Source organism: Protopterus annectens, chromosome 2.part2 (assembly GCF_019279795.1).
Source record: "Protopterus annectens isolate FY-2018-M chromosome 2.part2, PAN1.0, whole genome shotgun sequence".
NCBI classification, from domain to species: domain Eukaryota; kingdom Metazoa; phylum Chordata; order Ceratodontiformes; family Protopteridae; genus Protopterus; species Protopterus annectens.
The window spans coordinates 402,044,872-402,070,459 of record NC_056730.1 but is presented as its reverse complement, the minus strand read 5'-3'; the positions used below and the strand labels follow the sequence as shown (position 1 = coordinate 402,070,459).

The 25,588-nt window shown below is 41.9% G+C and overlaps 1 protein-coding gene across 3 annotated transcripts in view; it reads right to left on the bottom strand.

Annotated features, from left to right (window-relative positions):
* The window catches only part of PLPP1 (phospholipid phosphatase 1), a 1,366,516-nt gene that overhangs the window by 809,457 nt on the left and 531,471 nt on the right, over positions 1-25,588 (bottom strand). For 2 of the 3 annotated variants that reach the window (XM_044063927.1, XM_044063926.1), the window contains one exon: positions 13,950-14,101. The exons of the other annotated variant lie outside the window; for it this stretch is intronic. In XM_044063927.1, coding sequence (XP_043919862.1) covers positions 13,950-14,101 — 152 coding nt within the window. The remainder of the gene's footprint in view (positions 1-13,949; positions 14,102-25,588) is intronic. 3 annotated transcript variants of the gene reach the window in all.

Sequence of the window (25,588 nt, the reverse complement as noted above, 5' to 3'; positions counted from 1 at the left end):
CACCTATATAAATCAAATTTGTGGGTCACATTTGATTTGCATGGCTAGGCTTACAAGGGCTGTAGTGAAAGCTTAGTATACATCTATTTACTCATTAATTTACAAAGGAACAAAGGGAGGACATATGCAAGGCTCCCAAGTAAACAACAAAGTCTACAGCATTTAAGATTTTTGTTTGACGCATTTGCATAGGTATTTTTCTACCTAAATCCCTCAACCACCTTAAACCCTCTTTCTCGGTCTTATCCCTTAACAAAACTCCCATCACAGTAAAATCTCATACTAAGCTTCTGGGGGTCACAATAGATGACCAACTCAAATTTGACCTTCACTTCTTGAATTGCATCAAAAAAAAACATCAAAAACTTGGACTGCTCTACAGAAACAAAAAATTCCTAAGAAATGATGCTAAACTTTCTCTTTCTCATGCCTACCTACTCCCTAGTCTCTTCTATGGCTCACAAATCCTTACCAGCCTACAGATGTCTCTTAACAAAACTAAACAATACCTATAATAAAGTTGCCAGATTTGCAGCTAACCAAACCTTTAAATCTCACCAATGACCTTCTCTCAACACATTAACCTGGTTAGAATTTCCCCACCAACTACTACTCTTCCCAGCTTCAGATCATACATTCCATTCTGTATAAACCCCGCTTTTGTCCTATCTCCTCCTCACTTGTCTCCTTCTCCACCCCTACCAGGGCTCTCAGAAGCTCTGATCAAAATCTACTATAAATTTACAAACCAAAAACTTCAATAGGGCACAATCTGTAGAGTTACTCCACCTCCTTCTCTTGGAACAAACTTCCCCAGGATATTAGATGTATAAACCACCCTCAACAACTCAAAATTGCTCTGAGAAACTTTCTGGCACCGGGACTTGCCACTGTAAACATCCCCCTTATCTTATCCTCACTCGCCAACAGCCTCTCTGGCAAAACAGCCCTCATACCTACTTTATCACTCCTGACTACTAAATCTAAACCCTCTAACACTTCCTTTACTGCATATAACACACTTAAATTGTACCTTTTTTCTAAATGTTCTCAGTATACTTCATTCACTCCCTGCATATACCAATTCTCCAAACCTGTACTTCGGATATGATTAATGTTACTATCTTGTAAATGTCTGAGACTAACTGCATTAATTGCTCATTCTAACCCACCCTGTACAAACCAATGTTTTTCATTAACCTGTGTCTCAAAAGATTGTACAGTTTTATTTTGTATTCTATGGACTAATGATTCTAGTTATTGTACTAGTTTAACTTTTTCTATTGTTATTATTATTATTATTATTAACTATTATCTTTTTGTGTATAAGAGCCGCGGTGGTGCAGCGTTAGCATTATTGCCTCACTGCAAGAGGTTCTCCTGTTCGATTCTCGGCTGGAGCACCTTCTGTGTGGTGTCTGCATGTCCTCCCTGCGGTCAAGTGGCATTCGAAAGACATGTGTAGAATGGGCGTGCCTTCGTTGAAGGTTGGGCATCGAGCTGGCACCTCGGCACCCGTAAAAAAAATCTACTGCCAATCATTAGCGGACCGGAGTTCCACTGTGGCAACCCCTACCTGGGAAAAGCCAAAAGAAGTACAACATTATCTTTTTGTGTATAATTGTGGTGCTTTTCTGCCCAGGCCTCCGCTGAAAAAGGGCAACAGATCAGTCAAACTATCTCAGTCAACCAATACAAAATAAATAAATAAAAGTTTTATTACCCAAGCAGACCTCAAAGAAATTTCCACAGGTACAGTAGATCGCAGATGTTGTAGGTATGATAGGGATGAACTATATAACTGGGAACATGTTTTTTGGGAGTGTAATGAGCTGGCAGAGTTAAATTCCCTAGCAAATACTCCATCAGAGATATTAGAGGAGCAAATGGCTGTAACTAAGTTAACGGCTCTTTTGAGCTGGGAAACAGGATCTGAACTGCCTAGACATAGTAAGTCCTTAAGTTTAATTCTATTGGCTGCCAAAAAATAATTACTAGAAAACAGAAATCAAAATCTAAACCAACTGTATTTGAAATACAGCGCATTATAAATGAAATATGTTAACATGGTTTGCGTATGTAATGAGAATATAACATGGTTTGTTTTCTTTTCTATTAACGTATGTGTGCCTATGTCTTAAGTGATAATTTAATAAAGGTACTTAAAAAATATTGTTCTTTCTACAGAGCTTTTGTCTGCAAGACAAAATAAACAGGTCATGCTGTTCATACCGTAGGTAAAAATGACCTGCATTTGCCTCCCCTCCAAAAAAAAAAATCTGAGAAGCTCTATTTGATACCTAATGAGCTGTTTGATAAGATGCCAAAGACAGACGTCAGCAAACTGCTGGACTACATGTGGTGCAACTGGAAATGCCCAAAGAGGATTTGAAATGCATTGAATCTTCTGGAATCATCATAAGAGAGTCAAACTGCTGACTGACAATGAGCTAAGAATAGACAGGCTGTTAATGGAGTCTACCCTATGTGCTCGCGAATGAGCCCATAAAGAACTGCCCAGGTAAACAGGGTCCTCACTGTAATGACTTCAATGGCTTAAGCCAAGCATATGTCGGTGCCATGCTACATAAACCATACCTCCTACTACGAAAGAGCAAAGCCCAATTGTTATAGCTATATTTCTTCTCTCACAAATCCTTGAAAGGTTCCTGTTACAGTAGAAAATAATGGGAATCAAAAAAGGGGCAAGGCCCCCCTGCACTCCTACATTTTTATAACCAACTCCACAGATACACAGCCTTGGTGAAGGAAGAAATTCCTTCAAAAATAGTGCAAAGCAGTCTCTGTCAATTACGTTTTTCCTCTAACATAAGTAAGAAAGTAACTTCCAAGATTTAGCACACTGAGGATACACTGGAATGCAGTGACCACACACAACTGATGAGGTGTCATAACTTGAAAGATAAAATTATTATACAGACCAGTCAAAGCACCAACAAGTTTTTAAGTGTATTCTAGGGTAAATTTCAGTGTTTGCCTAGTGCATTAGATGTTTTGCGTTCTTAAGCGCCTGGAACACTAAAACGTTGAAGTGACAGTATTGAATAACAGTATATCCGGGTATTGCAGTGTCTGAGCTATCTTGGGTGTTTTGTAAGTTTTATTACAATCAACTTTGTAGGTTGATTATCACTATATCAGCAATTGTGCAGAAGGGCTGGAAATGCAAACGGGATTGTTATACTGGCCGCACATACATTTTGGTTGCATTTGGGACCAGATGGGGTGATATCTACTCGTGGATTTTTAACAACCAACTGTTTTCTAGTTTGACTAACTACCTACTCTGTGATATTACTTTAAACTGTGTAGTTTTATGTTAAAACCTTTCAATGCGTGTACTAATAACGTTGAACTGTTGAGACTGACAATTTTGGGAATTGTTGGTTACATTTTTGCCAGCCTCAGTATTATTCACTTATTTAACAGTTTCCTCACTGCCCTACACTAAAGAACCTGTGGACTTGTCCACCTCATTCTCATCTCCCCTCTGATATATAATAACTATACTTTACGTGTGCTTAGAAGAGAAAGTCTTACACTGTTAAAAACTACTCCCTGCCTGTAGCTTATCTTCAACTTCAGGTCACTGATTGTTTTTTTTTTTTCTGGACAGCCCCATCCTAACCAACCACAATCAGGCCCATTTGAAACTCCTCCCACCTATAAAACATCCTAAACTCTCCTCAAACTCTGCAACCCCTCCTACAATGCTCTTCTCATCAACTCTAACATCCACTCCAATAACTCTTTATCTCTCTTTCCTGTCTGTCCTATCTCACACAACTTCCCGACCCCTTCCTCATCTCACTCACACACTCCACTGCACCATACAACCATGCTCACTCCCCCTCTTACTCTGCTATCTCACATGAACTTTATAACTACAACACTATTTATCTATACAAACCTAAAGTACTCCTCTTCCCTTCCCCCCTACACACTCCTCTAAACTGTCACTCCAAAAGATCAATACTCTTATATCAACCTTGCCTCCTATCCCTTCCTATCCACCTCTCTTTACTCCTCCAACACACCCCTCTCTCACAGGTCGGTGATATACCCCCACCCCAGACAACCACCAGCATTAATGCAGCTAAACCATCCTCTCAACCCAAAAAACCTAAGTCCCTGCGCATCACTACACTCAATGCACAAAGTATTAGAAACAAAAACCCTAACCTGCATGCATAGCTCTCCCACAACCACCCCAACATAACCACCATATTTGAAACTTGGCTTAAACCTTACATAATTCATGGGTTCATAGGTTGATACTAGGCTATCTGCCCTAGGGCATTTATAAGCCTAGCCATAGTGTATTTGGCTTTCGCCACCATTTTAGATTAGTTGACTGTGCCTCTGTATAGTAGGTCACAGAAGATAGCCCTTTTAAGGTTAGTTTACTGTGCCTCTGTCTAGTAGGGATACAGAAGAGATCCCAGGGGTAAACTTACGATCTCCTATCCACTCGTCAAGGTTTCTCTTGAAGAGGGTCATTGAGGGGCTCTGCCTAACATGGATTGGGATTTTGTTCCAGAGTGAGGGGAGCCTCTGGGATATGAATCTGTCCCTCCAGCATGTCCTAGTTATTTCTGTGCTGAGGTTCAATTCCCTGGAGCGTGTAGCTCTAAGGGATTTGGATTTCCTGAGGTGGAGCATGTCCATTAATTCTGGTTTGGACATGGCTTTATACGTCAGACACAGATAGCCTCTGAGTAGGCGGTAAGCAACTGAGTAGAGCTGGAGTTTCTTTAGCCTAACTGCGTAGGACATCTGTTTGAGTCCCTTGATCCTCTTGGTGAGGTACTTTTGGGGTCTTTCCAGTTGCTGCAGGTGTTGGGTAAGGTACATCCCAAATGGGGCAATGTATTAAATTGTGGGCCTGATGCGTGATGAGTAGAGGGGCACAATGACCTCTCTTGATCTAGATGTGAACCCTTTCGTGATAAGGTGGGCTATATAGAAGATCTTTCTAACCACTTTGGCAACGTGATTGTCAAAGGAGAGATTGCTATCTACTTGGGTCCCCAAATCCCTAATTACTTCTTCCGTACTTAATGGATTACCACCTATGTGGTAATTTGTGGGCACTTTGTTTTTCCCAAAGGGGATGACTATGCACTTTTTGGCATTTAGCTTTAGGCCATGGCTCTGGCACCAGTTATCCATCTCTGTGAGACCCTTTTGGAGGATGCTTGTGTCAGTCGGCGAGTCGATTATGGCACCCAGTTTGCAGTCATCTGCGAACTTGGTCAGCCATAGTCCTCCCGTGTTAGCCTGTACATCAGAGAAATATATACTGAACGCGAGGTCCCAGGACTGAGCCTTGTGGGACGCCACTTGTAACTGGTTTAGAGTCCGACATGGCACCTGCAATTCTGACCATGTGGGTTCTATCCCTGAGCCAGTTTGCAACCCATCTTGTGACATAGGGGTTGATATTTAAGCTGGTGAGCTTATTTATGATGCCCGGGTGGGGTATTGTGTCGAAGGCTTTTGCGAGGTCCAGGTAGGCTGTGTGGACTACCTTCCCTTGGTGACTGTTTCAAAGAAGTCGACCAGGTTCAAGAGGCAAGATCTGCCCTTACAAAGCCGAACTGGGTAGGATCCAGTGTTTGGAGGTTCCCAATGTCTTTGTTTATGAGATCCATGATGATACGCTCCATAGCTTTGCAGACCAGGCTAGTCAGGCTTATAGGGCGATAGTTTCCGGGGGTCCATTGTGGCACCACCTTTGTGGAGTGGGACCACTGTTGCTGTACGCCATTCCTTGGGTTCATATCCTGTAGTAAGGCTGAGATTGAACAGTGACTTTATGTGAGGGTTCAGTTCTTCTTGGAGCTCGTGTAAGACGCAGCCCGGGACACCGTCCAGTCCCATTAATGCTGTGTTTTTTGCTTTGGAGAGGGCAGCTCTCACCTGTGCATCTGTGATGTCAGGGAGGCTACACTCTGTTGGGATAGACATTTGCTCTTTTGGGGAGGGAAGGGGGGGAGAGTTTGCACTGAACTTGTCTGCCAGGATGCTGGCAATGTCTGTGGGTTCAGTGTATTTTTTGTCATTTTGCACTAACTCAGAGCATATCTGGGAGTTGCCACCCAGGTTCCTGACATAACTAAAGAAGGCCTTGTGATTATATTTAGCGTCTTGTGCAATTTTTCTTTCAAAGCTGGCCTTAGAAAATTTTATGAGGGATCATAGTTTCTTGCTAGTACTGATCAGAGATGCCTTCCCTTTTTGGGATTTTGCTCTATCATGTAGTAGCTTCCTCCTTCTGTTGTATAGCTTATTTATGGCTGGAGTCCACCAGACAGGTCTCCTGCCTTTGGAGGAGTTTTATTTGGGATAGCACGATCCATGCATTCCTGTAGGTGTCCAAAGAATGCGTTTGTAAAGGATTCTGCGGTTTGGGCTATATTTTCCAGTGGCCCGGGGGCTTTGAAGGATTCCACCTTGATTTTGAGAAGTTCTTCACCGTGGTTTCCTTGGCTGGGGGTGGGGACGGGATATGGATGTCCAGTGAGATTAATTTATGGTCAGATCTTACCAATGAGGGGTATACCTCTGGTATGGAACATAGAGTCCCCATGTTGGTGATGATCAGGTCCAAAATGTTTTCCCCTCTTGTGGGAGTGGTGACCAGTTGTTCCATAGCATTTGAGTTTATAAATTCTAGGAACCATTGCACGAGGGTGTTGGGGCTTGAGAAGTGCTCCCAGTCTATGTTTGGGTAGTTGAAGTCACCCAATATGATGGTGTTTGGAGAGACCTTCATATTCTCCAGTGTTCTCAGGAAAGCTGAGTGGGGTTCCTGAGTATGGGTGGGTGGTCTGTAGCAGGCTACAAACTGAAAGGCAGTTTTGCCCAGTGTTAGTTGCACATGGATGGTCTCCGATGCTTCGTGCAGTGCCACTAACCTGGAGGTGTGGGCATCTTTGATGAATATGGATACTCCCCCTCCTTTTGTGGTTCGGTCTGAGTTTTGGGGCCGAAAAGCATGGTATGAGGTATAACCTGGTAGTGCTGGGGTGCTCTCGGGAGCCTTGAACCAGGTTTCTGTTACTACACAGATATCGATATTCTCCATACTGAGGAGAGCCTCGAGTGCATGCATCTTGAGGTTTAGACTTCTGGCGTTGAGCAGCATTACCCTTAGTTTCTTTTTCCTTGTGTTGTCTATGGAGGTGGGTTTGTCTTTTGAGCTTTGCCTAAAAAAGGCACTATGGGGGTGGCAAGAACCTTAGCCAATATTCGAAAGCCCAGGGGTGACAGGTGCAAGCCGTCCCTAGCAAAGCAACGTGGCTTGTCGAGCTTGTCATCCCTGGCTGACAGACACTGGATCCCCTTTGAATGACACCAATACTTTAGCCAATTGTTAAAATTGATCATTTTGTCTTTATACTGTGGCATCATTCTTGGTGAGGGTAAGATGCTACTCAAGGTCAGGGTCATACCGGCCTGGGCTACATGATCAGAGAGCTCCTCTATGTCTCTTTTCATGTAGTACAGGGAGGTACATCTCAGGTCATTCACACCAGCATGGACAATCACGGAGTCATATTTGTACTTGCTTTGGAGTGACCTGAGTGCTTGTGTTATGTGGCGGATCCTGGCACCCGACAGGCAGCTTACAGTGACCTTCTCCTTGTTCAGCCTGGTGAGTGGGACGTCAGTGTGTCTGACAACAGAGTCACCTATTACAAGTGTATTAGGTGTGTTGTTTAGCCTTAAGGGCTGTGACTGTGTGGCACACTGACTTTGTGATCTATCTGATACGTTGGTATTGTTGTGGGTTAGCGGTTGCATGGATGTCTGTTTTGTTGGTCTCTGCTGCTTGGGCAGATTTTTATTTAGAGCCTCCGAGTATGTTTTTGTGTTTTTATGTGTTTGGTTTGCTGTTGCGATAGGTCTATGTGAGACTGGATTTGTGGTGTGTGTGGTTACCTTCTCCTCCTGACTAACTGCGCCAGTACTGGGTTGAGAGAGCTCAGCTTCCAGTTTGGCTATATAGTTGCATCTCTCACATATATTTGAGCTTGTTGGGAGGAGGAGAGGGTGGTCTGTGTATATAAGGCAGTTGTAACATTGCCTCAAGATTCCCAGATTCACCAGCTGGACTGGAGAGTAAACCCTAAACTGACATTTGGGCATGCTAGAATAGTATAAGGAACTACTGTTTGACTGATCAAAATGGACCAATAGGGAGCCAAGTACTTAAAGGGAGTATAAGAGGGTGTAGTGTTTTAGTTTATTAGTGCTTACTTACAAGATTACTTATACGAGCAACTGCAGGGCTTTAGAATGAAAATAGAGTGCTTACTTTGAGATTTAGAACAGTTCTAAGGGAAAAAGTGAAGAGCAGACTTTGTGGAGCCGGGAATACTTTAAACCCATTTAAGCGGCGCTGCCCGACGCTGCTCTAAGCGCAAAATTGTGCAAAACCTTGCAAATGCGGTTTTAAAGCAGGGAAACTGAGAGAGATAGGAACTGACCCAAAACGGCCAATAAGCTACTAGTTTCAGGGATGAGACCACTCCTACAGGGACAGATAGGCTGCTCAAAGCTCCCCACTCTCACTGGTGAACAGAGAAGCTTTCTCCTATCCAAGTAAGGATATGGGCAACACAGGAAACTATACCACAGTCCGGAATTCAGCAAAACCTGAAATCTGGACTAATCTATTTCAGCAAAGGCGGGAAAAGAGAATATATCTCCCCTACCCAGCACGGTTTCCATCCCGGTCACTCCACCATAACTGCCCTTCTTTCTTTTCTAGAAACCATCAACCAAGAATGTGACTCAGGCAAATTTGTATTTACATTATTCCTTGATCTGTCAAAAGCCTTTGATACCATCTCCCACACCCTTCTCATATCTCAACTCTCTACTCTACACCTCTCTCCCCCCTCTCTAGATTGGTTTTCGAGCTATCTATCCAACCGCCAACAAGCAGTCCAATGGAAAAACCTCCACCTCCTCCTTCATTCCTACACCCACAGGTGTCCCCCAAGGATCTGTTCTTGGCCCGATGCTCTTTAACCTATTTATTAACAACTTTCACCTCTCTATCCCAGACTCATCTGTCATCCAGTATGCAGATGACTCGACCGTCATCTGCTCAGCTTTCCCACCCTCCGAGCTTCTAGCAAAAACACAATTAGCCTTCTCCAAAACAGAAATCTGGATGCAGCCCAACCATCTAGCCCTGAATGCAAACCTCAGTGCCACTGCATATAAAAGCCAAGAAGGATTATGCTCAGCTATGGGAATGTGGGCAGGGAGATTGGGGACTTTGGACTTCTGAACCTGAAATGGTCTGATTCTTTCTCCTTAACCACTATGACAGAGCCTCCATGAGACCAATGTGGATGGCCTTATGAAAAGATTCTCAGAATAACTGTGGCTCTAAAGGAAGCCCGAGATGTAGAAGTTGTAAAGACTACACCCAGCTAGTAATCTCCTGCAAATGTACCCACAGAAGCCCAAGTTACAGCTACAGATAAATCATCTATGGAACTATTTCAGAGCAAATGCGTATGGGGTAGCTACAGCCCTAGTGGAATTAGCCACCAGCACAGTTGTCAACCCCTTACTGTATCTGAAATAACAATCAGTTACCTTGATAAAGTTAAGTTAGAAATTCTTCTGCCCATTTTGTTAGAAGCACAGATATGAACAACTGTACAAAGTATGTACAATCTGAACAACTGTCAATCATTTCTGAAGTCTTTTGCCTTATTCAGATACTAATATAACTGTCTATAAACATCCACACAATGTATTAAAGTTCAAAAGGAACAGTGATAGATTAATGGATTGATTTAGATTAGCCCTCACAGCTGCCCTGGCATGAAGGGTGAGGTTAGTTCATCTTTCTATATAAAACTGGGAAAAAAGGCAATGCAGAAAATGTTCAAAGGTGACCTAGAACCAACTTTTGGACTAGAGTGTGGCTGGGCTGCTGTCCCTAAAAAGGGACCAATAGAAAAGGGTTACTGTACCTGACATTGGTCAAGGATGAAATGGGTCACAGTGCAGCTTCCACCATTAGTGGAAAGAGATCTCATCACCTTACAGCTGAAGAACCACTTGTGTGGCACTCAGACATCTGCTTAGATGGCTCCTCCAGATCTGTAATCAACTAACAGAAAATTAGTTGAAGGCTTAGTTTGTCCCTGTAATCTAACTGCCTCTTAACAAAGGGGATTAGAAATGAATCATGACACCTCTGTAGAGTAAAAAGGGTCACCCTCATTTCCAGGATACTGATGTGCAAGACTGGCCTTGTTCTGTGACCAGACATCTCAGACTATCTGTAATTTACAGTTACTTACGTGACTCTAATCCAGCATAATCAGCGCTGGAACCCAGAATGACAAAACCGCCCCCTGCCATCCCATGAATACTAATGCCATAAACATGTCTCACTACAATTAGTCTTCTGTGTTTGGAAGCAATCTTTAAAACTTAATTTTTTTAAAGGCTGCAAAATGCACTTTTCTTTTCACACAAAAAAAGTATTTGTTACTTTAAACATGATCTTTAAGGCCTTTTGAGTGGCCACGACAGTGGCAACACAATCCATTACAGCATTCCATATCCAACAATTGCAGTCTTTATAGGGGATGGAGGACCTTGTCTATCCATCTAGATATACAAGGCAACAATGGATTCCTTCCACGCTTACTTGGAAAGGAGCACTCCTATGTCACATATGCAGGGAGAACTAGCCAGAAAGGTGAGGTGAAAGATCTGAAGACATCCGGTAGAATCTTCCTGAAAACAAGGGAAGATTTTAGCCCCCCCCCCCTTTTTTTTCAATAATTGCATTATTTCCTCTAAATTGCCTGCTATCTAGGGGGAATAGGTGACTCACCTTCACCTCGGGTATTTGTGTCTAGCTTGGATACCTCCATAGTAGAGTCAATGTGCTTACACTTGCACAGCCTCTCGGAGTATCTCCTCAGTTGGAAGGTGACCAAATAGGACTAGAGGCAAAATCAAGATCAGACAACCTAAGATGCTTTTACTGGTGACCTTCAGTCTGTCTTGGTGTCAGAATGTTCTCAAGCCCAAAGATACAGGCTGGAAAGGGTCTATGAGTAAGGCCAAGTGAAGCAGATCCTGGAAGAAGCCAATGCAACACAGGTTGCAACAACAACACTGACACTGGTTCCATTGCCTGTGCCAGCACAGGAGGTCCTAGCACTAAGCACTCAGTACTGATCTGCAGAGATCCTTAAATGGACAGGAAACCATTCATCAGTGTACCATAGCATGCCATCCTCAAATACCAAGGTCAACCTCAATGCCATAGGGCCCAAGGAATTAAAGGCCATGAACTCAGACCTTGAAAATCAACTCTGGAGGCATCAACAGTGAAATCTTCTGTACAGATGTCAATACCAGCAAGCAAGAAACTGGCTTTGTCAGTATCAGGGTACATAGGGAGCTAGGTGTCTTAGATGAATTTGATGCCAAATGCAGACCCAGTAAGAAGGTAGGCAGTAAGGCAAGGAAGACAATGGATTCTCTCTATGACCCAGAATGGGGGTTGGTGGGTGAGGTGGGACCCAAATCTATCTGTTGATGTAGCATTGCCTTGGAGAACTTCACATACTAGGAGAAAACAAACCTATGAGAATAAACAGAGTGAAAAGACCTGGCAGAAAGGAGAGTAGAGAGGGAAGCCTAGTTCTGAAAGAGAGAGAGAGAGAATAATCACTCTCTCTTCTAACATAATAGGACCTAGGAACTTTAAAGAATTGGCCCCCAATTCCATGAATGGCCAAGTTAGAGATTCTGGTCTAGACTGAAGAGTCCTCTTCTCTCTCTTCTGGGATCCTTAGTAGGTGGACATGGGGAATACTCCCTAGAAACTTGAATTATTTCCTTTATCACTTGTTCTTTGACTTAGAAAGCTACATGGTGGTCTGAAAGGGTTTTGATCATAAGTTCATTTTCCTTTTATGTTCAGTTACTGTCATCCTATCAAATATTAACAAATTTCAAAATCAACCTCCAAGTGAATTGCAACCAAGCCTGTAATATACTTCACATTTCTCCAAAGAATTCAGCTTGCTAGACTCTTTATTTAACCTTATGCCTTATCCATAACCAAGCAGAAAAATCAACTAACAGTGGCCATGACAACAAAAAGAAAGACACTGTGGCCATGAAAAATTAATTCTTTTTTAACACCACAAGTAAGGATCCTCACCACCACCAGCAACAAACTTAAGTAGGAAAGTGAAATTTGGCATGGACAAAGACCATGACCCAGGTGAGGTACAGAAAGAAGAAATGTAAATGAAAACATTAACAAAAACTTTTCATAAAAGGAGTTCGGTGCTGCACATATGCACAGTCAATGGAAAAAAAGAAGTAAATATGCACACAAAGGACAAAAGAGAGCTGACGATACTAGGAAAGGTACCAAAAGTAGCTAGATAAGCTGAAGAGATAATAAGCAACAAACAATATCTGGAGAAAGACTGTGAAGGCCGTTATGGATAAAGGGAAGGAGATGAAGGCTGAGAAAGGTGTACTGGTGTTAATCACACTGAATGCTGGCAGAAAGATGACCAGACCATATCAGATGCAGTATTTCTACAACTGATGTTTCATATTAATGCAGTCAAATGATACATACATACATACAAAAATTTCAAGCATGGGAATTAATGCCCTTCTAGCTTGCCAAGATACCAAAACACTTGTTCCCATAATAAGTGTCCAGGCTGTTCTTAAAAATATCTAAACTAGTACTTGCTTTAATGTAATTTGATTGTCTGTTCCATGCATCAGCTACTCTGTCAGAGAACCAATTAGGACACTTCTCATTCCTACAGAATCTTCTATATAGGTTGTCTGATGATTCTCTAGTACTTTTTAATAACCCCAAACATTCCCAGAGGTAGTTGTCTCTAAATGCCCTATATACCTGAATAGGATCTCCCCTTAGATATCTGTACAAGACACTGTACAAGTTCAGATATTTTAGTCTTTCATAATAACTTAAAATTTTCACATCCATGGATGGCCTTGGTATATTTCTGCTGTACTCTTTCCAGTTTACTCATGCTTGTTTTCTTTAGGGTTTCCATATTGTTATTCCATACTCAAGCTTGGGTCTAATGTAACTAACAAACAATGACTTCATCATTTTTGATTTGCTAGACTTCATAAATCTTTTTATGCAACCTATAGTTCTATAACTATCATTAACCAACTGGTTGATATGATTAGAAAAACTCATAGCTGAATCTACCCATATACCCAATTCTTTAAATGAGTCCACAGTTTCAATCACTATGTGCTGTATTAAATATTCACATTTCAATCAATGTCTCCCAAATCTCATATGCTTAGTTTCTGATGTATTTATCAGCATATTATTCTCCTGTGCCCAAACAGTCAATTTAGTCAAGTTATTTTGAAGACATGCCTTATCTGTAACACATAATCAGTTTACCCAATTTCAGGTTGTCTGCATATAGACTGTAGAACACCACAGATGGTCTGCAGACATAGTACAAAAGTAAAATATACAGCAAACCTAACGTAAAAAATGACTGTCAGCGTGCAGTGCAAGCAACGTACACTCAGGTGGCTGGACCTGAACTGTCACAAATATATATATAAAAAACCATCGAACAGCAGAATAACGAACAAACCACAAGAACTGGAGAGCTGCAACAGATTTATTCTTCTGGTACCTCGGCTGAACGCCTTCAAAGGACACTAACACATATCTAACAGAATTAGAGATAACTAAATTAAAACCAGTAAATGAATAATCAACTGCAGATGTAGTCACGACAAAAACTAAAATGACAGATACAATATTACAGTTAAGTGTGTAATGAACTAACATTTTAACATGATTCCTGAAAATAAAGTATGTTAATAAAAGTATAACTTACAGTAAAAAAAATGAGAGGAATCATGATTCCACCCAACAATTCATAGGATATTGTATCTTCTTTGTAAGGGTATTGGATGGATTCATCATCACAGTTAAATCCTCGTTTGAAAGGTTTATGTCTTGGTGTGAGAATTGCAAATGGCAATGCAGCTAGCAAAACAAGGAGAAACAAAGCATTACATATGCTATTTTAAAACAGTACACAATGCAGGACTATACGACACCACCTAAAACCTGAAGGAGATGGCATTCTGGCAAACTAAAGTATATGCTTAACGATATACGTAACATAAGAATGTACTGTAACATAAAGAATGACTTCCTACAGAGCAAGCCAATAGAACTTAGCCAAGAGATAGCAAGAAAACAGAAATCTTCCAGTGAGCAGTGTCACATCTTGATCTGCCAGTCACTGGACATACCCTTGAGAATATAAACAAAGAGAACTCAAAAGGGAAGCCAGAAAAAATATGTCAAAGGAAACAGAATATGAACATGTACAACTTGAAAGATGAAAAGAAGTAAGATGCTTGTTTGATAACTACTAGGATTAAATGTGATAAGTTAAGGGAAAAATACTGAAAGTCACCCAATGTCTTATAGCTTATAGACTTGTGCTTAACTTTTTAAAGAAAAATATGAACATAAATTTGTGTCACAAATAGTGAATAGTCATCCCCTGGGACATGCATACACATTCTGGAAAACAGCAGCAATTATGTAGATATTGCATTCATGACAGTACTTAAATTATTAAACTAAACTCTTGGCTAAAAGCAATGAACATTAATAAAAATAGAGGAATGCATCAGTAATACTTGGCTACTGAAATTAAACAGTTTTAATGACGCCTCCATGTGTTTCTCAAGGATCATTTTAGTAACACCACTAGGTGTCTAGTATTGTTACATGCACACTACTGAAAGATTTCACTGCAAAATTTACATAATGGGCAACACAACCACCTCAACTTGCACAGAGGGACCACTGTCACCATCTTTTCTCAGGTGGGCAAATTGGTGAAAATCACTAACTCCACCCTCACCTGTTTGGCCCAAGCTGTTGATCAACAAGGGTCATTAGGGTTATTGTCAAGGCTTATCCCCTCCATGCCACAAAGCCAGATCTGATATTGAAACTCTTAGCTGAAGTAATAGCTACTAGCAAAGTCTTCCAAGACAGAAGCTTCAATTCTGCATTTATAGCAGGTTCAACAGGAGGAAGAATAAGTTTATCCAACACAAAATATAAATCCCACAGTGGAACTGGGTCCTTGAAAACGGGTCTAATTAGAAAAGTAAATCTAAGGCAGCCCTTGCATACTTTTAAAGATGCAAACAGCAATGAAATAAAAAGTAAACTCTGGTAACACAGAAGGATAAAACCTTGACCACTGCCCAAGTGACCAGAAACTGATTATTGGTTCAGGTGAATGATGTAGCTGGCAGGGAAAACCCTGGAGGAAAGACTGAGTTGCAAAATCTATGGCCTGGCAGTAGGCATTGGCCTCACCAAGCCACTGATGGGTGGCAGCCATCACAGTGAGTGTGCAGGAGTATGCATTTGTGTGGGGAAGACATTATGGGCTAATGTAGTGACACAGATTACATGTCCCACTACTCCAGAATGGAGTCAGAATTACTGAAGTGATGGGAAGAGCATAAAACCCCTCATGGCTGCCCAAATGATGGCCCACCCATCACTGCAGAGAAAGTTCTAGGGCACAAGGAACAAATGGAACATTTCCAACTGGAAGGAGGCTTAATAATGGTTGACAGCTACAGGGACAAAAATGGCGCTTGAAAAAAATTAGAACCTTTGTGAAAGTTAAATATGGTAATAAGATGCACTTTTCTAGTTGCATGACTAGAGCCTATTATTAAACACCTGAGACAAATTGTCTAATACAGACAGTACCAGAACTGTGAAGGGGTTCATACCTTTAGAAATCCACATGGAAAACAAACATGTCCATTTACAGTTGTAGGTCTTTCTAGCAACAGGCATCTGTGCATAAGTGAGAATCTGGAATATTCTAGTACATACAGTCCTTGGCCACTGGTGAGAATACAGAACCATTCAGTTACTGAAAGAGTGGAGGTCTGGATGAGGTTTGCTGGAGGGATGGGTCAATAGGGATTAGAAGGGATTTGAAGGGCTTCAGATGTACAGGCTTCTAAAGAAGATGAGGTCTAAACGAGATGAACCAAACTTGTCAAGGGGAAAATGGGGATTTGAAAAATTACTTTATATTTGTTCCTAGGGTTCATTATTGGACAACAGCATCCTGGGGACATAGACATTCCCTCAGATAAAGGGTGAGGGAAAAGAAGTTGCTCCTCTTGTTGTCTGGGGATGCAAAGAGGTCAAAGCAAATCTTCATCCAATAACAGAGCAGCTCCCATGCCACTGATGGGATGAAGGACCACTCATAAGGCATAATTACATTAAACAATGACATAGCTTCTCTGCTAGAGAACTGGCTTCCATAGGAAAGTGACTGGCAATCAGGAAGTGATTTGTCGACATAGCTCATTTCCATATCCTTAAATTCATTTTGACAGAGAGGGTGGGATGAGTTTTCCCTTGCTTATTTATATAACAAACCACTGCCATATTAATAGTATGGATGGCTACTGCACTCTACAGCAGGTACGTCTGATAGGCCTAAAGGGTTAGGAGTTTTGCTTCACCTCCAGAACAATAATATGTACACTGGCCTCTGATTCTGACCACACAACTTAAATAGTTTGCCCTTGACAATGACCCCACTACCCCCCCCCCCCTGGGCAAAGACATTCTAGGTACCCAGAGTGTGAAATTATCACCCGAAATAAGAATAGCAAGCACTGGAAGTCTTTATGTGATGTGTCATGGGATCTGCAGCTGGGACCATTAAATGTTTAAGGGTTACTGTGCAAGTGTCTTGAAAATAAAAAAAAAACATCCAAAAGGAAAAACGCACATTACAGCTACCATCAGTCCCAAAAGCTCCGGACAACTGAATGCAATCAAAAAATGAAAATGAGACTGAACAATTTATGTCACCAGCTTCTGTACTGGAAGGATCTTGTTCATGGAAAAACATGGCCCAAATGACAGTGTCGACAGCATTAGCTACAAAAGTCAAGATGTGACAGGGTTCGTGCTGAGACTTTCCAGTGTTCACTATAGTCACCAGGGATTCAAAGACACTGAGAAGAGATTCCCAGTTGTATATCAACCTGATTCATGATGTAGTGGCAAGCTGACCATCATCAAAGTTGAGAAATAAATTCATCTCTTGTGGCTCCTGGTTCTTTGCAACTACTGACATACATTTAGTGGCCACTCTGGGATCTGTGATGAAAGCAAATGGCAGAGTCAACAAATGGTAATGACCGTCTCCTACCTGGAAGCATAAAAACGTCTTGGACTCCTTGACAATCCTGATGTGGTATTAGGCATCCTGGAAGTCCAAACAGCACATCAAATCTCCTTTGGAGAGAAAGAGAAGGGTGGACTGCACCATCACTTCCAGAAAGGTTTATTTGGGAATAAACCCATTCAGGTCACTCACATCTAATATGGGGCAAAGGTATTTTGCCGTTTTGGGTGCCAAAAGAAAGTGCAGTAATAACCTAATTCTTAATTTTAGGTCATTTTTATGAGACTTAAAACCTCTTTTCTTGCTACATTCTTTTGAGAGGGTTGGATATCTAGCAATGAAAGAAAGTGGGAATGGGGAAGGATGTGGAAAGAAACAGTGTGACTTCTACACATTACTGTCATTATGTGTTTGTCTTGTACAATGGCCTGCCATGCCTGCAAGTGGAGAGCAAATGACCCCAGACTACATCAAGAATGGGAGGGTAAAGCAAGGATTCAGGAGTTTTAGTGACGTCTCCCAGAGGGAAGACTGTAGTACCTTTGCTGTTGCCAGCTGAACTGTTCCTGCCTCTGGCCTGGCAACCATTCTGAAAACTACCATGGTTACTATTGCTCCTTCTATACCTTTTGTTATTTTGTTGATGTTGGCCATACCTAAACCAAAGTTTACATGGGCATCTCTGTATCCTAGGAAAGGTAAGTTGTAGAGTATAAAATCTTACACCAACAGCAGAAAAGGGTCTTTCCTTCCCCTTTCCGTAGTCTCCAAGTGTGTCTTAATACATGGACTAAAAAGAACAGATCCAAAGAAGGCATTAATAAAGGCCACCGTACTGTCCTTGGTGAAATCTGTTAAGTGCAACCAAGCATGGCAGCGTATTACAACTAGTGCCTGCTGCCCTACTTGCAGCCTCAGAAGAGTTATACATCTCAGAATGAAGCTGGCAAAAAAAGACAGCTGTCATCTGCAACTGCATGTTTTGTATATGCCATCTCGCAAGTTATTTAGTAAATTATGTATCTCGTCAGCTAGCTCTCAAATCCAACCATATGTGAAAGGCATTTTAATGCTATCATAGAAAATATTAAGGACTTGTATATAAGCTTCCCAAATGTGCCCATGGTTCTTAACTCCTTATCCAGGGGATAGACAACTGGGATTTGTGGAGTTAGAAAGTATAGTTGTGCAGGTTGATCTTACCATAACAGTAGATGTTCGAATGATCCCTGTTACATTAGCCTTAGCTACATGGGTTATATCCTACTACGGACATATAGCCAGCCAGCTTCCAAAGCTTCATGACACCTTCCACGTGCCCACACTGTCAAGCAGCTTGAGCTGAGTAAAAGACAAGTTTGGGAGCAAAGCCCTTCAGAACTTGTCTGCCAGCACAGAGGGAGAGTGAACCCTGAAGAGACAATACTAGGAACAAAAAATAAATGTCCACACACTGGCACAAACAACACACCAACAAAAAAAGAGGATGAAGGGAGGGACAGAGCAGATACAGTGATGCAGGAGTGATCCTACCAGAAAAGATAGAAGCCGAGTTCTAAAAGGACAATGCTAGGAACAAAAAAATATACATCTACAGCATGGCATAAAAGCACACCAAAACAAGGGGGACAGAGGGAGAGAGTGTCAATTGCATCAGTGGTCATTCAAACTTCTAGTTTTATGCTAAGTTCAGCTAACACAATTGTACTATGTACTTTACATTGATCACTGCTGCAGTAGCTTTAGGTATTTGGATAGATAACTGTAGTTAACTACATTTGGGAGGTGAAAAGAAAATGGTCCAGGAGCCCTGGGAGAATTGTGTTAGTAAAGCTTGATCTAGAGCAAGAGAAGGAATCAAGCTTATAGTGCTTTGTGAAAGTATGCACAGAGGACCAAGAAGCAGCTTCTAGACTCCTACCCTTTCCAAAAAGCCACAGATGAAGCCAAGGAACTAGCAGAGTAGGCCTTGACCCTATCTGGAATAGATTTGCTGTGGTCAGTATAACAATAAAGTTAATAGCCTTACACAACCATTTGGAAATAGTCTCTTTTGACACAGACTGTCTCTTCTTTTTACCTTCACAAGAATTGAATTTTTCAGATCTTCGAATCAATTGCTCAAGATAGTACTGAGTTGTCTGTGGGCATCCAAGATATGGAGCATCATTTCTCCCTCATTTTTAGGTTCAGAAAAGAAAACAGTGAGAAGGATAGTTTGGCTTAAAGTAAACTCTGATACCATTTCAGACACAAAGGAAGATTAAGTTCTCAAAGAAACCCTCTCCCTGAGGAAAATGAGATCATCTCTATGACACTGATATGCAAATTGATCTCTTCTGGGGACCATGTACCCTGAACAGTCTATCCCAAGAAATGCCCCCACCTCACCCCCATTTGGGAGGCATCCATTTGTCAGTGTGACCTTCAGTAGAGGAAAGATAAAGGAGCATCCCTGATAAAGACAAAACCAGGAACCCATGACACCACAACCAAAAATTTTCCAATTCAACAAGTAGCAAGGACCACTGAAAACCAAAAAAGCATGTTCCAAAATGATTTAATCCAATACTTAGCACTTTCGTCTGAATGATAACCAGACTTTTTCAAAGTATACAAACACTTAACATAGGTTTATATAAACCCATTAATTAATCATGTGACTCCACCACACACACACAAAAAAAAAAAAAAAAAAATTCACCTCCAAAACCTAACAAATAATATTGAAAAATGTAAAAAAAAATATGTATGTATAGGCATTTCCACACAGATCTTTGTACTCAAACTTGATAAGACTTCAATTTTAAAACACAGCCAATAGAGAGAGGTTCATTCAGTCCAGGTAGAGCATTAGCATTTAACCTGAACTGCCAAAGCAGGTCCCATTGCTCCAGTATATCCTCTAATGTCCTTGATAAAGCCTGTTGGACTGGATCCACCAAAGTAGGGAATTCATGCAGGCTCACGAAATCTTTACAGGATACTTTAAGGGATGTCAAAGCATCAACCATTGTACTGACAGGATCCACTGGAGAATCCTCATGTGAAAACGATCTATGGATAATAGTCTCACAGAAGGATAGGGATGGTATAGAATCTGTCTGATATACAATCTTAAGGAATTAATTCTGCTCTGAGGTAAGAATGCAAACTGTCTGACTGTAACCAGGTGAGCTCCTAAAAACTCCAAGAGTTGAACTGGTTGAAGCTAAGACTTGGAAATACTTACTGTGATCCCTAGGAATGGACACAACTGGATTAAGTAATCTCTGGTCTTCTGTGGAGATGTTTGGTTGGTGAGGAGAGAAGCCAGTCGTCTAAATAAGGAAACACTCTGAATGTGTACAGTCTGAGATGAGCTGCCACCACTGCCATGCATTTGATGAACACCCTAGGGCTGTGGTGAAACCAAAGGGCAGGGCTCTGAACTGGTAATGACTGGCTCCCAGCCAAAAGCATAGCTATCTTTGAGAGTACCTGTGTATTTTGATGTGATAGTATGCATCTTGAAGATCTATGGAGCACATCCAGTCGTCCTGCTGTAGAAGAGGCAGGATGGACTGAACCATGACCATCCGGAACTTGGAGTTCCTCACAAATTGATTTAGATGATTGAGATCCAGAATAGGTCTCAGGTCCCCTCATTTCTTTGGTACTAAAATTCTGGAGTCTGCTTGGTCAGTTGGGACCTTCTGGATGACTCTCTTCTAGAAGCTTTTGGATCTCTATTGCTGCTAACTCTCTCTGACTGGGTGGAACATCAGGGAGACGTCTTTTTTATGAGAAGCTTTGTGAAAAGGGAATGAAGTATTCTCTGGATATAATTCTTTGCACCCAAGACTTTTGTGATGGCTGTCCAGGCATCTGGGTGCAAGGAAAAATGCCCTTCGACTGCCTCCAGAGAAGAACAGTAAGGCCACCTTTCAGGATCACTGAAAGTGTCTGTCCGAGACAGAATCTCGAGACCCTTGGTTCTGAAGACCCCCTCTGCCACGAGAAAACAATCTTCTGTTATTATTTCCCCCTCTACCTCTAGGAGAAAAATCCCCATGTGAGTCCTGCAAAGGTCCGAGAGATTTTCTGAACCACATTTTGTTACCACCATGCTGATTCCCAAAGAAAGGTATTTGTGGGTTACAGAAATGGATGAACACCACAACCATAGCATCTACAGGAACATCCTTACTCCAGTACTGCCCGTTTTTGTGGCTCCTAAAATCTTGTTCAGAAGGCAGTTCCTTCCATGCCCAATGGAAGATAAGGTCTATAAGATTATCCACCAAGGGGTTATCCCAAGACGTAGATGGGTCAGACCTGAAGGCTTACAGGAAGACAGACTCTTCTTGGAAAGGGCTTTGGGAGGACCAACCACTTTTCTGTTGCTGGATGTCTAAAATGTCTCCAAGGGTGACATCTGCAGGTGGAGACCTAGGGGAATCTTCCCCTTCATCAAAATTAGTGTCCTTAGTTAAAGATTTCTGAGGAGAATTTAAGTGCTTCCTCTTGCACTTCCTCTTCCTGTGTACCTCTTCAGTGGGGGGGTTCTGGAGAGGTATCGGAAGAGACAGGGAGTTCCTGAACAGGAAATGTCTAGAAGCTCTTACGGGCTGGCTGGCCCTGTGGAGAAGGGTGACAGGGCTTAAAGCTCAAATCCTTTGAGGGAACAGATATCGGATCTGAGGAGGTAAGTGTAAAAGATTCCCCTAGGGCAGGAGAACACCCTTCTCACTACCTCAAAGGCAGTGTGTGTCCAGGAGGGGCAGAAACTAATCTCACTGGAGCCAAAACTTTCAGCTCAGCCAGTTCTCCACCCCTCCCGTAACTCCCTCCGAGGAGGGAATCTGACCCTAGCTGTCCAGTGCCAAGGCTCTGAAGGAAAGTGATGGCTCCATAAATCTCAGAGTTGAAGTCAGCCCACCTGATCCGACACTGACGCTTCGGCTCTGAGACTCATCCTGCTCAGTAGGGATTGGTGCCAAAAGGGTCAGTGACAAAGATGGATCCAAAGAAGAAGGTGGTATCTTCGGATACAACACTCCAGCTCTTGGCACTCTTGTATCAGATGGCTCCAAAACTATGGGTTGGATCAGAGGAGTTATAACGGGATGAAAAGGTGGATAAAGAAGTTGTGGGAGGAGGATGGGATGACTTCCTAGGTGTTTCCTGTAGAAATAGAGACCCAAGCCTGGGAGACAGAGGTTCCTGAGAAAATCTCTGACTCTGGATCTGAGGAGACGCAACTACAGAGGTTGTCAGATCACAGGGTGTTGAATCCGACACTTTTTGGATTTTGGAGGGTGACTTTGAACTCAAAGCAGCAGAAGGAGACCGCTCCAGAGAATGCTTCCTGTGTTCCTTCAGCTCCGATGGCTTATACTTTTTAGTGGGAGTTTGAGCCCCAGAAATAGAAACAATAGTGGAGGAAAAAAAATGGCAAAAGGCCCTTCAGGACCAAATTATTCTGCCTATCCCTGATCACCCTTGAATTAAAGCCTGCACAGATCTCACAAGATACCTGTAAGTGAGAAGGTCCTAAACAATATATGCACTCCCTGTGGACATCAGAATTGGGTATCTTATGTCCACAGGAAGTGCACTTCTTAAAACCGGTTGGCTTGTCAGCCATACCAACAACCAAACACTAGCCAACAAGAAGAAGAAGAAGAAGAAGAAGAAAGAAACTCTGTCAGAAGTTTTATACAAAGAAAGATTTTATTTATTTATATTACAAAGATAAAAGAAAGATTAACTACCAATAATGGTAGGGAAGAATACCTAATAGTAGAAGGAAGACCTAATACTAACAATGGTAGAAAAAGTTACCTAAACTGAAAAACCGAAGGTAAAGAAGTGTAAAGTGAGGAAAGCTACAAAGAAATATGTATAAAGGTTAGAAAATAGATGAAAAAATTGTATCTACTCACAAAACCTAGCAAGGCACCTCTAGAGCTCAAGTGAATGCAATCTCGACTGAATTGTTAGAGTAGCAAATGAGATCTGGGGTAATCTGGCAAGTAAGGGCCTTTAGGAGTAAAGGGAGGAGCTCAAAAGCCAGATCCAAGAATCTCAACAGTTTGGTCGAGTTGGATCAGAGACACATAAGTTGAGGAATGAATGAAAATGACATCAGGTCCTTAAGAAATGTCTGACATCTGGATAACAAAGGGATGTGATGACAATCTTTTAAGTCCAGTATTACCAGGAAACTTGAAAAAGAAGGAATAAGAGGTAATTTTAAATTTGGTCACTGTGACACACAGGTTTAGGAAATAAAAGTTCAGAACTGATCTCCAAGCATTTTCTTTCCTTGGCAGTAGGAAAACACTTAAATAAAACCCCTTCTCCATCTGGGAAGAAGGAACTGGTTCTATCACTCCTTGGGATAGCATGCGATGAGGAACAGGTAGAAACAAGAGAGTCTGATCTCCAAGATGAGGAATGCCCCCCCCCCACGGAAAGGAGGAATTGCCTCCCACTGCCATCTCTAACCTTGATAAATGACTTTATGAACCCATTTGTCTGAAACAGTATGTTGTCAAAGAAAAAAATGGAGATTCAGACTTTTTGGAAGAGAAAAGGGGCCAGGATGGGGGGTAGTCACAAAAAGTCTTAATTCATCATATTTGCTGGACTGTCCTCCTTTTTTTGGAAGTTTGCAATTTCTTTTTGGAACACTATTGCCTATTTCTTCCTAAGCATCTGTCCTTCTATCTAAATTCTGTTGAGGCTGTTTATTCTGTTTTTTGCCAAAAGTAGACGAGGAGAAAGAAAATCCCTTGGACAATTTAGAAAAGGAGATCTGAAAAATCTTGAGAGATTCCCTGGATCAGCATGGCTCTTTTATCATACTTTGTGATCATCTCTGCAGCATAGGTACCAAACACTAAAACTCTGTCCAATGTAGAATTTAAAATCTCATTTTTACATCACCTGGGGGCTCTGAGAATGCAGCCAAGCAAACCTCCTTAAAACTCTACCACAGTCCATAGCCCTGAAAGAAGCATCAACAGAGTTGTATACATACTGCAAAGAATGAGTAGTGACCTGTGTAATATAAAACACTAAGTTATTTAAAGCAGACTTTTATTCACAAGAAGGAACTTTTGATAAAACATTCATAGGTTCATAGGTGTGTAACTAGGCTAATGGACATGGAGCCTTTACAAGCCTAGCCCCATAGGATTACCCTGGCATCGTGCCACCTGACATTAGTTCCCAGTGCCTCTGTCGAGCAGAGCCACTGAAGTGATCCCCAGGGTGAATTTTTTATTTCCCATCCACTCATCAAGATTTCTCTTGAAGTGGGCCAGTGAGGTGCTCTGTTTGACATGTATGGGAAGTCTATTCCATAGCAGGGGCAGTCACTGGGTTATTAACCTGTCCCTCCAGCATGTCCTGCTGATTGTGGTAATGAGGTTGAGGTTTCTGGAGTGTGTGTGCGGAGGGATTGGGATTTCTTTAGATGTAGCATTTCTAACAGAGCTGGGTCAGACATGGCTTTGTAAGTCAAGCAGAGATCGCCTCTACGTAGGCGATATGAGACAGAGAATAGTTGGAGTTTTTTGAGTCTGTCCATATAGGACAACTGTTTAAGGCCTAGGATAATCTTTGTAAGGTACTTTTGTGGCCTCTCCACTTGTTGCAGGTGTCTAGTGAGGTACATGCCAAATGGGGCATTGTACTCGTTGTTTGGCCTAATGAGGGAAGAATAGAGGGAGACAATGACCTCTTTCTTCCTGAATGCAAAACCCTTAGTAATGAGATGTGTCACACAGAAGCACTTTCTGACCACAATGGTAATGTGGTGAAAAGAGAGGTTGCTGTCAGCCTGTGTTCCCAGACCTCTTATAATGCCTTCTGTGTTCAGTGGACTACCATCAATGTGGTAATTCATGGGAACTGACTTTTTCCCAAAGGGGTTGACGGCACATTTTTTGGCAGTGAGCTTAAGGCCATGGTTCTGACACCAGTCGTTGGTCTCAGTGAGGCCTTTCTGCAGGATGTCAACATCATTTGGAGAGTTAGTAATAGCACCCAACTTGCAATCGTCTGCTAACCTTGTCACCCAGAGTCCCTTCGTGTTGGCCTGGACCTTCCAAACTGGAGAGGACCCAGGACCGAACCCTGTGGGACTCCACTCATGACTGGTCGGCAGTCTGACTTGGGTTCTATCTGTCAGCCAGTTTGCAACCCACTTAGTGATATAGGGATCGATGCCTAGCTTAGTGAGTTTTTCTATGATTCCTGAGTGAAGAATAGTATCAAAG